The sequence below is a fragment of the Oncorhynchus clarkii genome, chromosome 3, assembly GCF_045791955.1.
Source record: "Oncorhynchus clarkii lewisi isolate Uvic-CL-2024 chromosome 3, UVic_Ocla_1.0, whole genome shotgun sequence".
NCBI classification, from domain to species: Eukaryota; Metazoa; Chordata; class Actinopteri; order Salmoniformes; family Salmonidae; genus Oncorhynchus; species Oncorhynchus clarkii.
In genome coordinates, this window is record NC_092149.1 from 19,819,054 (window position 1) to 19,835,359 (window position 16,306).

The following is a 16,306-nucleotide window of genomic DNA, read 5'->3' on the forward strand; positions in this document are numbered from 1 at the left end:
ATGCTCTACTCAGCAAACTGGATGCAGTTTATCACAGTGCCATATGTTTTCTTACTAAAGCACCTTATACCACCCACCACTGCGACCTGTATGCTCTAGTCGGCTGGCCCTCGCTACTTATTCGGCGCCAGACCCACTGGCTCCAGGTCATCTACAAGTCCATGCTAGGTAAAGCTCCGCCTTATCTCAGTTCACTGGTCACGATGGCAACACCCACCCGTAGCACGCGCTCCAGCAGGTGTATCTCACTGATCATCCCTAAAGCCAACACCTCATTTGGCCGCCTTTCCTTCCAGTTCTCTGCTGCCTGTGACTGGAACGAATTGCAAAAATCGCTGAAGTTGGAGACTTTTATCTCCCTCACCAACTTTAAACATTTGCTATCTGAGCAGCTAACCGATCGCTGCAGCTGTACATAGTCCATCGGTAGATAGCCCACCCAATTTACCTACCTCATCCCCATACTGTTTTTATTTATTTACCTTTCTGCTCTTTTGCACACCAGTATCTCTACCTGCACATGACCATCTGATCATTTATCACTCCAGTGTTAATCTGCTAAATTGTAATTATTCGCCTACCTCCTCATGCCTTTTGCACACAATGTATATAGTATTTTTTTCTTTTTTTCCCCCTACTGTGTTATTGACTTGTTTATTGTTTACTCCGTGTGTAAGTCTGTGTTGTTGTCTGTTCACACTGCTATGCTTTATCTTGGCCAGGTCGCAGTTGTAATTGAGAACTTGTTCTCAACTAGCCTACCTGGTTAAATAAAGGTGAAATAAAAAGTTTTTTAAAAAGAAAACTTCAAATTACAAAAATATTGCATTATTGGATTGCTATCTGAGAGCCATTTATTTACCTTTCACTTTGTTACTTTCACTAGTCTCCATAATCTGTTTCCTTCAACTTAAACACTTCTTCTCTCTCTGTAAGGGGTGCGTACTGGTGGCAGAGAAGTCAGGTGCAGGAGAGCAAAAACTGATTTACAATGGCACAGTTTAATAAATAAAACCACTTTTAACATTACAATAATCAATGGGTAAAACCCGTCACACACCTGTAATGCACAAGCATTACAATAAACAATTCCAGAAAAGGACATGGGTGGAACAGAAGGTTAAATACACAACACGTAATGATGGAATTAAAACCAGGAGTGTGGAAAGACAAGACAAAACAAATGGAAAATGAAAGGTGGATCGGCGATGGCTAGAAGACCGGTGACATCGACCGCCGAACGTCGGCTGAACAGGGAGAGGGACCGACCTCGGAGGAAGTCGTGACACATTCCAGTAGAAAAAGAAACATTCTCAATCACTACTCCTAATACACACGGACCACTCTCAAACAATGTTCTGCTTTTCCCCCTATTACAAGTGATATAATAAAACAAAACAAACAAGATAACTTTCTCCATATCGAAAGTATACCTTCGTATACCTTCAAAGAATTGCTCTGTATTTGTATTACCAATCTCTGTTGGATTCACTTTCTGCTTCTATATTTTTTAACCTCTCTAGTGAGATTTCAGAGCGCCAAATTCAAATACAGAAATACTAATTTTTCCCAGCAGACAAATAATTACTAACAGTAACCAGCCAAGAAGAAGAGTTACACAAGTCAGAAATAGAGATAAAATGAATCCCTTACCTTTGATGATCTTCATATGGTTGCACTCAGAAGACATTCATTTACTCAATAAATGTTCCTTTTGTTCGATAGTCTCTTTATATCCAAAAACCTCCGTTTTGTTCGCGCCTTTTCTTCAGTAATCCACAGGCTCAAACGCAGTCAAAACAGGCAGACAAAAAAAATCCAAATTGTATCCGTAAAGTTCATAGAAACATGTCAAACGATGTTTATATTCAAGCCTCAGGTTGTTTTTAGCATAAATAACCTATAATATTTCAAACGGACAATAACGTTGTCAATATAAAAGGTAAACAAGAAAGGCACTCTCTCGGGATTGCGCATGAAAAAGCTCTGTGACACTGCAGGGTCCACTCATTTCGACTGCTCTTACTCCCCCATTTTTCAGAATACAAGCCTGAAACCATTTCAAAAGACTGTTGACATCTAGTGGAAGGCATAGGAACTGCAATTAGAGTCCTAAGTCAATGGATACGTGTAATGGCATTGAAATAGAAAACTACAAAACCCACCAAAAAACTACTTCCTAAATGGATTTTTCTCAGGTTTTCACCTGCCAAATCAGTTCTGTTATACCCACAGACACTAGTAGCAGGCGGTTTAATTTGGGCATGCTTTTCATCCAAACTCTATCAGGAGTACAATAAATTGTAGCCTTTTAAGTTTAGATGACAGAAAATCATGTTCAACATTGATTGGTTCTATTTTACAGAGTATGGGCTTATTTCAAAATGCATTACCATGGTGGGCGGAATCTTCTAAGAGCTTATAGTTTTTATTGGTTAGGGGTAAGTCAAGACCCGTACAATGCTTTAACCTTATAATTTCTCAAATGATCCATTAAAACCTCTTCATCCTACCCCCTCCTTTTTCGAACATTCTGTTAAAAATCGCGCAACATTTCAGCGTCCTGCTACTCATGCCAGGAATATAGTATATGCATATGATTAGTATGCGTGGATAGAAAACACTCTGAAGTTTCTAAAACTGGTTAAATCACGGCTGTGACTATAACAGAGCGTGTGTTTCATCGAAAAGCGCAAGAAAAACTGGTCACTGAAAGCTGAAAAAAGTATCCATGCGCCACTTTCATGTATTGTTTAAAGGAAACCAAATTTAATATGGACACGGATGCAATTCCTACAGCTTCCACACGATGTCGCCAAAAACGTCATTTTCATTGACAAAAATCATTTGAGACATTACCAATAGATCCGTCATTCCATCCAGCCTACAACAATCGATTTTGGAAGATTGAAAAATGGACACTGTTTTCTTGAGTAGCTGCTATTGAATACAGATCGCCCAGTGATCAATTTGATCGCTTATTAACGTTTACAAATACCTAAAGTTGGGTTATAAAAGTAGGTTGAAGTGTTTTGTCAAAGAATATAGGCAACTTATATAATTTTTAAACATGACGTTGCGTGTTGGAAGAGAGCTTTTTTCCTGATGCAGACAGGCTATACAAATGGATATTTTGGGCATTCATGGACGGATTTAATCGGGAAAAATACCAATTTGTGATGTTTATGGGACATATAGGAGTGCCAACAAAGAATATCATCAAAGGTAATGAATGTTTTATATGTTATTTCTGCGTTTTGTGTAGCGCCGGCTACGCTAATTCTTTTGTTTACGTCCCCTTCAGGTATTTTGGGGTGTTGCATGCTATCAGATAATAGCTTCTCATGCTTTCGCCGAAAAGCATTTTAAAAATCTGACTTGTTGGCTAGATTCACAACGAGTGTAGCTTTAATTCAATACCCTGCATGTGTGTTTTAATGAACGTTTGAGTTTTAACGAGTACATTTAGCATTTAGCGTAGCGCATTTGCATTTCCAGGTGTCTAGATGAGACGTCTGCGTCTCATTTGCAACCAACTCAAAACATCATAGAACACATGTCAATCAGGAGCTCTGCCTGGGCAGTCCCAATAGTTGTCTTACGTACACAGACAAGTTATATTTGCATGATTTAGCATAATTCATGAATCATTACTGTTTTATTTAATTCATATGACAGACCAATACTGGTTCATAACGGGTGACAGACCAATACCTCACAAGGTTTCTTCTCTCTAAGCTGAGACTTTGAAACTGAGATATCTTTCAAAACAAGGTCTTTGCGTACTGCCAAATTGCAGCTACTGATAGTGAGGATTTGTACAGTCAACCACTTGCATGAACACATAAATTGGTTTATAGAACAGCACATGAATAGAACAGTTATAGTTATAAGAAAAGCACAAAAACATTCAAATGTCCATTACAGTTACTTAAGGCAAAAACAAAAGTAGGGTGGTTGTTCGGGGTGGATGGATGGATGGATAAGGTTGCGAGTTTGAATCTCGTCAGCAACAACTTTAGCATTTTAACTAATTAGCAACTTTTGAACTACTTACTACATTTGAACTACTTATTAGCATGTTAGTTAACCCTTCCCCTAACCTTAACTCTTTAACCTAACTCCTAAACTTAACCTTAACCCTAACCCCTAATCCTAACCCCTAGTTTAGCTAATGTTAGCCAGCTAGCTAACATTAGCCACCTAGATAGAATTGGTTACATATCATACAATTTGCTAATTTATAACATATAGTACGTTTAGCAAATTCGTAACATATTCTATATTTTGCAAATTCCTAAGATATCATTTGAATTGTAATTCGTAACATATCATATGAAATGGGTGATGGATATTCACAAATATTCACAAAACGTAACGTATCATACTAAATTGACTGTTTCGGATTTACTTACAGAATAATAGCAAACGCTCTAAGACCAGGTTGGTTCCAAAGGCCTAGACCATAATGACAGAACGCAGCCACACCCCATTTTTTTTTCAAACCTGGCAGACAGGCCGACAGGACCTACCTACCTGGCCAGCTGGCCGGACCTACCAACGTGGTCGACCGGACAGACCTACTTACCTGGCCGGCCGGACCTACCTACCTACATGGCAGTCAGGCCGGACCTACCTTAATGGCCGGGCTTTACCTATCTTTCTGGCCGGCTGACCATACCTACCTACCTGGTCGGCCGACTGGTCTCATCTGGCTGTCCGTGCGGTCCTATCTGTCCAGCAGGCCGACTGGACCTATCTATTTATGTTACATACTCTACTCCTAGGTTACATTATTTCTGCATTATCATAACATTACATTGTCTTGTTGCATTGTCATTTATGTTACATTATCTTGTTACATTGTCAATGTTACATTGTCTTGTAGTGTTACTGTTTGTTACATTATGTTGTTATATTGTCATTATGATACATTATCTTGTTACATTATCATGTGTGTTACATTATCTTGTTGCATTGTCATTTGTTACTGGTGTAGTTCAAAATATCACCATGGGGTTGCGCCCAACTCCTATCCAGACTATGGACAGCATTTCTGCCTGACTGCTAGACTTGTTATTTGACTCTGGTCAGCTACTCAGTCTTTCCCCACCCCTAACCATTCCCTTTCAGCTCACCCACGCAGGCTTCCTCTAAGCATACTGAGCTGCCAGGGACGGACAGGGGAGGGGAATAGAGAGCATAATTGCTCAGCTTGTAGGCAGCTTGTAGCTTGTAGGCAGGCAGACAGTTTAGGCAGAGAGACACAGAAGAACACTTGGAGAGATTGAGAGGAGGCACAAAATAAAGAAAGAGAGAAGTAAGATAAAAGGGAAACAAATCACCAACAGCAAAAAAAAATTGATCCCAACAAGATGCCAAACGCCACACCACCAGGCTGGAACCCAGATGAGAAGTCTGGGATGGGACAACCAGCTCCTCCACCCTACCAGGACCACCCCAACGCAGGATACCCCGCACCAGCAGGCTACCCCCCCAATCCCCAGGGCTACGCACCACCGCCACAGTATGGAGGAGCTCCCGGGGCCCCTTACAGCCAGCCATACCCCCAGGGACAGTACTCCCCGGGACACTACCCCCAGTCCACCGTCACAGTCCAGCCTACGGTGTTTGTGACCCGTGGAGCTCTGCCTTACCCTCTGCCAGACTACCTGGGCTACTCCATTTTCACCATGCTGTGCTGCTGCCTGCCACTTGGCATCGCTGCACTTATCTACTCCATCTCGGTGAGTGGGACTTTTATTGCTGTTTTAAGAGTATTCAAATGTAATGTAGACGAATGTGTTTCTAGTAGAGATGTATCCTAAATAATCCACAGAACATAACTTGTTTCATTTTGTAGAGTAGTCAGTAGTGTATTTCTCACTCTAGTCTTTTTTTAGCATTATCCAAGAAACCCAGTTACCGGTTTTGTTTAAATAAGGGCCCGTCTCTCTCTATCTCGCTCTTTAGAGTCAGTGATCTGAATTTTGCCTTGGTGGTGGGCTGCATAGCTGGGGAGAGGGACATGTTTGTGATAGTTTTGGCCTTACAGTGTTGGTGTCTCACAGTCTTGAGTTCTGTTTTGAATAAGGTCCTGAGGATAGGTTGGTTTGAGGGGATCGGGGGAGGAGAGATGGGGTGCGGAGTAGGAATCAGGAAGAGTGTGTGTAAGAAAGGGAGGGACCCTTCCCGGAATATGGGTGATTAAAAATAGGGACGTGACAATGCGGGTGCCTTGACTGTGAGTGATGTAAGAGGGGGAGGTATTCAACATTTAAAAGGTATTCTGAAGACGAAAGGAGAACTCCATCAATCCTCCATCTTGTCCTTTGCCAAACCTCACCATCGAATGGACAGACACACTGAGAAGAGGGGTAGGAAAGGGCTGGAAACCCTGAGATATCCCTACATGCCCCAAGTCAATTTCAATTTAAGGGGCTTTATTGGCATGGGAAACATATGTTTAAATTGCTAATGCCAGTTGAATAGATAATAAACAAAAGTTGAATAGACAATAAAAAATGTACAGTAAACTTACAAAAAGTTCAAAAAGAATTTAGACATTTACAAAAGTTACAAAAGAATAAAGACATTTCAAAAGTCATTATGTCTATGTGCAGTGTTGTAATGATGTGCAAATAGTTAAAGTACAAAAAGGAAAATGAATAAAACATAAAACGGGTTGTATTTACAATGGTGTGTGTTTTTCACTGGTTGCTCTTTTCTTTTGTCAAATCTTGCTGCTGTGATTGCACACTGTGGTATTTTACAGATTGTACACGGTGGATTGTACACTGTGTAATCTGAGGGAAATATGTGTCTCTAATATGGTCATACGATTGTCAGGATGTTAGGAAGTGCATCTCAGTTTCCACCTCGTTTTGTGGCCAGTGTGCACATAGCAAGTCTCTTTACTTACTTACTGGGATTACAAACGCATATCAGGTTAGGCAGCTAATTGTTGACTGGGTATGACTCATATAGATCAATGTGGGTAATGGAGGAAACATCCGGGTCAAAGCCTGGTAAAGAGAGAAAGGAGGTTGAAGACCTCTAAGATGTTATTATGGGCATCTTTATTTCACAATGAGACCGTGGCTTATTATCAAGTATCAAAACCCAGTGGATGATTTCTAACGTAATAACAACATCAACGGAGGTTGAACAATGTGCTGGTGAATTGACTTCATGCACATCCATCATAGACATAGTCGCTCAGTAAAGTTCCTCCTCTCCTGGGCAAGTCAAGAGCTATTATATACTGTAAAATATTTCATATTTTCATATTTGTATCATATTTGTACTGTGTACTTGAGTTTATGTCCTCAAAAGTGACTACACCTCAGCAACTATATTTGCCAGAAAGGTGAGATGTTAACCTTTCTTTGAGTATGTAGGATTACTAGTTATTGTTGATGGCCCTCTCATGATAAATAATTACTTTTGAGGCCGCATGGAATATTCAATCAATTTGATTTTATATATAAATAAAGACTTGCTAAAACGCAAATGTTCTGTGCATTTTAACCCACTTAATGCCAACATTTCTCACATTTTTCACATACTAAAGCTCTAATTATTTTGTTACTTTCACAACGTCATTTCTGTAGATTATTATTTATTTTGTGATTAGCGATTCATTTTAAGGAAGAAAAAAAAAAAACCTGTCCCTCATTTAAAGGTCAAGCCTGTTACTTGAACTGAACTCTCGTTTTAATATGGTGAAACTATTCCTTTTTATAATATTATATTCAAAAGAAACATTGAACATCTAATAGTCAAATAATAGTGTAAAAGCAGATGAGCCCGTCTACTCTTTTTGACCATGTTCTGGTGTTTTGTGGTGGAAAACTGAGTGTGTTGAGCATAACAGGTCGACCCTGTTACACATAGATAGACAGGCTAGAAATGTTTTCACAATAATAATAAACGTTGTGAAGCTTGCGTTCAATTGCCCCTCCCTGTTGAACACAACAAACTTCCATTTCCCCTGTAACAAGGGGATTTATGGTTGATCAACAGTGTTACGAGCATACCTGTTGGCACTTAAAGTATATTAATAGGAACTGTTAGCAGTTGATGTCATTCTTCAATAACACAGACCCCAAAGCAAAAAAGAAGAAAAAAATAACACATCAGTTGTTATGCTGGAAAGTAGATGACAGATGTTCCTTCTTCCCTGTCTTCAGTGATTCTCCACAGAACAAAGAGACAGGATGTAATCTATATCCCAACCCTTGTCACGTTCTGACCTTTATTTCCTTTGTTTTGTCTTTATTTAGTATGGTCAGTGCGTGAGTTGGGGTGGGCAGTCTATGTTTGGTTTCTGTTTCGGCCTAGTATGGTTCTCAATCAGAGGCAGGTGTCGTTAGCTGTCTCTAATTGAGAATCATACTTAGGTAGCCTGGGTTTCACTGTTGGTTTGTGGGTGTTTGTTTCTGTGTGAGTGTTTGTCGCCACACGGTACTGTTTCGTTTTTTTGTCGATTTCACGTTATCGTTTTTGTTTGAGTGTTCATTTGTCTTTATTTAAAACATTATGGACACTTACCACGCTGCAGACGAAGAGGAGATCTGTCGTTACAACCCTAGCCTGTGGTTGACCAGTTAGAATTCCTTGCAGTAAAATTGGGCCAACGGCCAAATAACAAGTACCTCGTGTATAGGCAATTTGAACCAATTAGAACTTGCCACAAGTAGCTATGAGTCCCAGACTGAAATTCCTCCCATGTCTCTGACCCATTAATCAATGTTTCCCTATTACAGAAAAACAGCTATTTCCATTGATCGTTAATTCCCTCTTCACCTTTAGTCCTCTGCGTTGTTTATTTATCTTCAAATATTCTTACAGCACTTACTATAGTATTTTTTTTATTTAACCTTGAGGTGGGAAAACATGTTTTATATTAAGTTGAACATGTGCTCATTATGTTTACATTTTTTTGGGTGGAACGACCCACATCACAGACTGAATCATCTTAGCATGCTCTTGTAATCTCATATCCATGACTCACTGCCATGAAGTTATGTTTCATTTTCCCCTAAACTGAAGCATCTCATATCCATGACTCACTGCCATGAAGTTATGTTTAATTTTCCCCTAAACTGAAGCATCTCATATCCATGACTCACTGCCATGAAGTTGTTTCATTTTCCCCTAAACTGAAGCATCTCATATCCATGACTCACTGCCATGAAGTTATGTTTCATTTTCCCCTAAACTGAAGCATCTCATATCCATGACTCACTGCCATGAAGTTATGTTTCATTTTCCCCTAAACTGAAGCATCTCATATCCATGACTCACTGCCATGAAGTTATGTTTCATTTTCCCCTAAACTGAAGCATCTCATATCCATGACTCACTGCCATAAAGTTATGTTTCATTTTCCCCTAAACTGAAGCATCTCATATCCATGACTCACTGCCATAAAGTTATGTTTCATTTTCTCATAAACTGAAGCAATCAGAGCTGATTCTTATCTGTGCAACACCCTAAAGTAATTGGGAAAACACATTCATGCCTCCTTATCTTTTGGGTATCAACACAAACAACAAACTGTTGTTTCTGCAATTTTTTCCAGTTTAACACAACTGAAAAGGCTATCTGGGGACAGATAGCATGAAAGCATCCAGAAGATACTCTGGAATCAATCTGTCAGACCTAGGTTTGATTTGACGCTTAAAACCTCTTAAGGATCTGACCCTTTAGAAAAAAAAAAAAAATCTAAAATGACATACCCAAATCTAACTGCCTGTAGCTCTTGACCTGAAGCAAGGATATGCATATTACGGGTACCATTTTAAAGGAAACACTTTGAAGTTTGTGGAAATGTGAAATTAATGTAGGAGATTATAACACATTAGATCTGGTAAAAGATAATGCACTAACTAGAATAGAAATTGTGATAAATATAATGGGATAATGGCCTACTTATAGTAAACAGTTGAGCACCTGTCACATATACGCCGGGAGACAGAAAGCAGGCGCAGAAGGTGATTTTAATAATGAAGAATGCAGATAAACAAAACATGAGAAGTGTACAGACTGTGAATGAAAACAAACCAATACTGCCTGATGACAGAGGCTACAGAGGGCTAAATAAAGGGGAGGTAATCAAGGTACTGATGAAGTCCAGGTTTGCATGACGATGGGAGCGGGAGACCGGGAGTAGGTGTGACCGCACCCAGTTCAGACCTGGAGGAGACATAATGGGTGAGTGGTGTATTATCTCTCTAAGAGGCTACTTGACGCTCTGCCAGGAAGCTTGGGCATGACTATCCCACACCGAGCTCTTCCCACCCTGACTCAGTTGCGGCAAGCTGCAGTTGCCAGTTTTTGGTGGATACTGCGTACAGAAGTGACAAGCCGCACTGCAAACACAGTTTTCTCTTCTGTCTCTTCCAGTCAGCAGCACTGTCTGATTGGCACATAGACTTAATGCCCACTCCCATAGAGTACACTACCGGCCCATCTTAAAACTATTCCCAGACAGGGAGAGATACAAAGGAGTTATGTATCTAGGAAAATGTATGTTCCAAGAAATGTGTTACTGTACTGTATATGTAGAAAGAAAAGGAGATATGGAGTTATGTCCTGTATGAGAAAGCTGGTGAAATTATGACTTCCTATTTGGCTACTGTTGTGGAAATGATTCCCTTGGATTACATACAGTGCATTCGGAAAGTATTCAGACCCCTTGACTTTTTCCACATTGTTACATTACAGAGTTATTCTAAAATGGATTAAATTGTTTTCCCCCTATTAATCTACACACAATAACCCATATTGACAAAGGAAAAACAGTTTTTTAGAATTGTTTGTAAATTTATAACAAATAAAAACAGAAATATCACATTTACATAACTATTTAGACCCTTTATTCAGTACTTTGTTGAAGCACTTTTTACAGCGATTACAGCCTTGAGTCTTCTTCGGTATGATGCGACAAGCTTGGCAAACCTGAATTTGTGGAGTTTCCGCTGAAAAAACACCCCCGCAGCATGATGCTGCCAACAACCACCCCACCTATTCAGGCCAAAGAATTCAATCTTGGTTTCATCAGACCAGAGAATCTTGTTTTTCATGGTCTGAGATTCCTTTAGGTGCCTTTTGGCAAACTCCAAGCGGGCTGTCATGTGCCTGATTGGTGGAGTGCTGCAGAAATGATTGCCCTTCTGGAAGGTTCTCCCATCTCCACAGAGGAGCTCTGGAGCTCTGTCAGAGTTACCATCGGGTTCTTGGTCGCTTCCCTGATGAAGGCCCTTCTTCCTCAATTGCTCAGTTTGGCCAGGCGGCCAGCTCTAGGGAGAGTCTTCCTAGAGCTGGCCGCCTGGCCAAACTGAGCAAACTTCTTCCATTTAAAAATTATGGAGGCCACTGTGTTCTCAGGCACCTTCATTGCTGTAGAATTGTTTTGGTACCCTTCCCCAGATCTGTGCCTCGACACAATCCTGTCTCGGAACAATTCTGCTCTGATATGCACTGTCAACTGTGGGACCTTATATAGACAGGTGTGTGCCTTTCCAAATCATGTCCAATAAATTGAATTTACCACAGGTGGACTCCATTCAGGTTGTAGAAAGATCTCAAGGATGATCAATGGAAACAGCATGCACACTTATGTAAATACGGTATTTCTATTTTTTATTTGTAATAAATTTGCAAACATTTCTAAACCTGTTTTCGCTTTGTCATTATGGGGTATTGTGTGTAAATTGATGAGGAAAATGTTGTATTTCATCCATTTTAGAATAAGGCTGTAATGTAACTAAATGTGGAAAAAGTGAAGGGGTCTGAATACGTTCTGAATGCACTGTAGATAGTTGCATTCCCTATTTTATTGAGTTTGGATTGTTTGAGGTTAGTTCGAGATCTATGCAGGATATTGTTATGTTTTGATTTATAGGATTTTCCACGTTTCAGCATGTTTTTCCTGGCCTAACCCACAAGAGGGGGAGTTGCTTTATAGCTGAGCTGAGAGTCTGTTGTGTTTGGGATTTGCGCCAGGTTGTCTGGGAAGGGTAGGAGGAGGGGAACAGGCCTGTGGGAGGGTCAACAGAGGTACAGGCCTGGGGAGGGGAGTGCAACTGGAATCTGCCTCTTGGAAATTCAACGTTCACACAGTGGGGCCTTTCTAACATGGTGGACAAGAGGGCATAATCAGAGAGCAGAAAGAAGCTATTGTGTGTGTGTGTGCTCGTGTGTGTGTGTGTGTGTGTGTGTGTGCTCGTGCTTGTGTGCTCATGCTTGTGTGTGTGTGTGTGTGTGTGTCTGCTCGAGCTTGGTTGCGTGTCTGTGTGTGTGTGCTCGTGCTTGTCTGTGTTTGTGTGCTCATGCTTGTGTGTGGTTACGTGTCTGTGGCTGAAAGTGTTTTTAGATTTGTGTCTGTGTGTCGTAGGCTGTGTGTTTTCCAGTCAGTATGTTGTGAAATGTTTTAGTGTGATTTGCCATGAAATAAGAACAGGACGATGAACAGATCCCTTTTGGAGATTGCACAAAATTTCCTGGCAATTGTCTTCGAAAGGAGTAGCTGTTGTTTCCCTTGACAAGTTTCAAGTTCATTTAGTAATCCATTAAGCATATTTTCCTGTCTTTGTAACATTCTGAAGAAAACGGTGCTTAAACAGTTATTATTTTAATACTATTTATACTATACTCTGGCATTATCCGAAAATGATTACACACACTAACTATTAACACCACTTACTAGGATACCCCAGCCTCCTTTTATGAAGCGGCCCCTATCTGGGCCCCATGGGTTGTTGGGAATGAATGGGGCCATTACCACAGGTCCAAATAGAATGTTGCTTACGCTGTCGGTATTTGCTCTAAACCCTGAACTTCATTGTGAATGTTATCTTTATTGTGACTGTCATGATATGTTGAGAATGGTACTTCAATATTTGGCAATGTCTGAGATAAAGCTGTTTGCTTTATCTCAGACATCCGTTTATGATGTATTCTTTTTCATCAGATTTTTTGTGTTTAACGTTACAGAGTGCACTTTGAGGAAACAGAGATGCGTAAAATAAGTTATAGTGGCCATGCCTTAGACGAGAAAAACATAAGCAATCACAATCACAACTAACAAATCTATGAATTTGAAACATTGTCGAACACAGCTCCTTTGTAAGCAGGACCGTTAGTGGCATGAATCCGGCATGTGTTAAGCTGAACCTATAAGCAACATGTGGTGAAAAGGGAAAGTGGCTGAGAATTAGGTAATTTAAGGGAGAATAATTTAAGAGAGAGCACAGGTGCACCAAACCACACAACGTCTGTGTTCCACTCCCAGTAATTCTCCAATTAATACAGTCCACACTCCAAATGTTTCTGTCATTTTTTAGGTGAAGTGTAGAGACTTAGCTGTCAATGAAAATAGCAACAGCATTGTTTCAGTTAACCCTTCGATAGCCACTTTATCTATCCATCCATTGTTTATACACACTCATCCCTCTTATCCCCATTACTGACAGTACTCTACTGTCACGCCGTGTATGTCGGTGGCAGGGAAGTCAAGCGCAGGAGAATTGAACTTGGTATAAATGGAGTATTTTCATAACTTAAAACATAAACTCCAAAGTCCATAATAAAATATATGTGGTTACAAAGACACGTCGCACACCAATCCATAAAACATGAACATAACAATAAACAATCTCTGACAAGGACATGAGGGGAAACAGAGAGTTAAATACACAACAATTAATGAATGGGATTGGAACCAGGTGTGTAAGAAGACCAGACGAAACCAATGGAAAATGAAACATAGATCAATGATGGCTAGAAGACCGGTGACGTCGATCACCGAGCACCGCCCGAACAAGGAGAGGCATCGACTTCGGTAGAAGTCGTGACACCTACTCTACCCTCATGTACATACTGTATATTGTTTTTGGTCTACTCTTGTAAATATTGATTCATTGATTATATCTTAGTGGAATAAGAAAGTATGTAGTTACTAAGCTAACACAATTCTGTACATTGCTCTGTAATGTACAATTGAACTTATTTTAGAACCCCAAAAAAGTCCTAAATAAAATAAAATGTTATTTGTCACATGCGCCGAATACAACAGGTGTAGTAGACCTGACAGTGAAATGCTTACTTACAAGCCCTTAAACAACAATGCAGTTTTAAGAAAATCCCTAAAAAAGTAAGAGATAAGAATAACAAATAATTAAAGAGCAACCGTAAATAACAATAGCAGGGCTATATACATGGGGTAGCGGTACAGAGTCAATGAGTCAATGTGCAGGGGGGCATTGGTGTCGAGGTAATTGAGGTAATTATGTACATGTAGGTAGAGTTATTAAAGTGACTATGAACTGCAGCCTTGTTAGTCAACAGTATCATCCAGGAAACCAGATTAGACGGTTCGCTCTATTCTATGACTTAAGATGACATGTATTACTGGTTGTCATTACACAGAGTGCCAGTGAGGTTACCACTCACAAGAGTAAACATTTTACAACTCAATGTCAAATATTTACTTATTGTTACACAAATGTATCAATTTGCTCAATTCAGTGTTGTGGGCTATCAGTAATGACACAAGAAAGACTCAACTCAACTTATTTTGGTCAACCGTGGGGACTAATGCCTAGATTCAATTTGTAGTGCAGAAGATCCGCTGAAATTTAAAGGTAATTTCCGTTTGAGTCGAAATATGCAGCGTTTACCGTGAACGCAGTCTCTCCTCAGTCACAGGAACATTGCCTTCCACGCTACGGATTGAATCTAGCCCTAGAAGTCCAAATAAATTGCAGGGCTGTTCCAGTTTGGCCTTACAGTTGATTCATTTGGTAAAAATGTCCCCACTATCAATGTCATTTAGAGTCACATATTGCCAGATTATGTATAACAATGTATATGTTAGGTATATATTTTATTTGACTATGTATTCAGTGTTGCTCAACTCTTCTATTTACCAAGGGGTTGTACTTTATCCTTCTCTAAGTGTGTAGTTGATGGAAATAGTGTTTACCTTGTATCATGTCTGTATGTTTGTGAAAACACAAAGGAAGAGACCATTATAAGAATGCAGATATTTAAACCAAATTTGTTTTAAAATAAAGTTCATTGTAAATAAAAATCACACACCGACTTCAGAAACTTTTAGATCAAACGGCCTTTTGACTGGTGGCAGGGTACAACTAATAATCCTAGAGAAGAATATCATCTAGGATATCTCTGTACTTTGCTCCATTCATCTTTCCCTCAATCCTGGCTAGTCTCTCAGTCCCTGCCGCTGAAAAACATCCCCACGACATGATGCTTAAGGTCTTAAGGTGCCTTTTGGCAAACTCCAAGCGGGTTGTCATGTGCCTTTACTGAGTGGCTTCTGTCTGGTCACTCTACCATGAAGGCCTGATTGGTGGAGTGCTGCAGAGATTGTTGTCCTTCTGGAAGGTTCTCCGATCTCCACAGAGGAACTCATCGGGTTCTTGGTTACCTCCTGACCAAGGCCCTTCTCAACCGATTGCTCAGTTTGGCCCGGGCGGCCAGCTCTAGGAAGAGTCTAGGTGGTTCTAAACTTCTTCCATTTAAGAATGATGGAGGCCACTGTGTTCTTAGGGACCTTCAATGCTGCAGAATTGTTTTGTACCCTTCCCCAGAACGGTATTTCGACAAAATCCTGTCTCTGAGCTCAATAGACAATTCCTTCGACCTCATGGCATGGTTTTTATTCTGACATGCACTGTCAACTGTGGGACCTTATATAGAAAGGTGTGTGCCTTTCCAAATCATGGTCCAAGGTAAACTCCAATTAAGTTGTAGAAACATCTCAAGGATGATCAATGGAAACAGAATGCAACTGAGCTCAATGTCAAACATGTCAAGGGGGTCTAAATACTTTCCGAATGCACTGTACAGTACCAGTCAAAAGTTGGAAACACCTACTCATTCAAGGGTTTCTTTATTTTTACTATTTTCTACATTGTAGAATATATAATTCTTCAAAGTAGCCACCCTTTGCCTTGATGACAGCTTTGCAAACTCTTCGCATTCTCTCAACCAGCTTCATGAGGTAGTTACCTGGAATGCATTTGAATTAACATGTGTGCCTTGTTCCAAGTTCATTTGTGGAATTTCTTACCTTCTTAATGCGTTTGAGACTATCAGTTGTTTTGTGACAAGGTAGGGGTGGTATACAGAAGATAGCCCTATTTGGTAAATGACCAAGTCCATATTATAGCAAGAACAGCTCAAATAAGCAAAGAAAAAAATAACAGTTCATCATTACTTTAAGACATGAACACCGGCTAGCACCACAGCCACCGCTTCTCTCAACCCCAGC

The 16,306-nt window shown here is 40.1% G+C and overlaps 1 protein-coding gene across 4 annotated transcripts in view; it reads left to right on the plus strand.

Moving 5' to 3' along the window:
- The first annotated feature begins 5,100 nt into the window (after window positions 1-5,100).
- The window catches only part of LOC139390547 (potassium-transporting ATPase alpha chain 1), a 37,361-nt gene continuing 26,155 nt past the window's right edge, over window positions 5,101-16,306 (plus strand). For 3 of the 4 annotated variants that reach the window (XR_011629526.1, XM_071137740.1, XM_071137748.1), the window contains exon 1: window positions 5,171-5,747. Coding sequence is in view for 3 of the 4 variants with exons in the window: in XM_071137740.1 (XP_070993841.1) it covers window positions 5,376-5,747 (372 nt within the window). In the remaining variant the exon portion in view is untranslated. Of the gene's footprint in view, window positions 5,748-16,306 lie in introns of all 4 variants that reach the window. The other variant, XM_071137783.1, reaches the window with a different exon arrangement.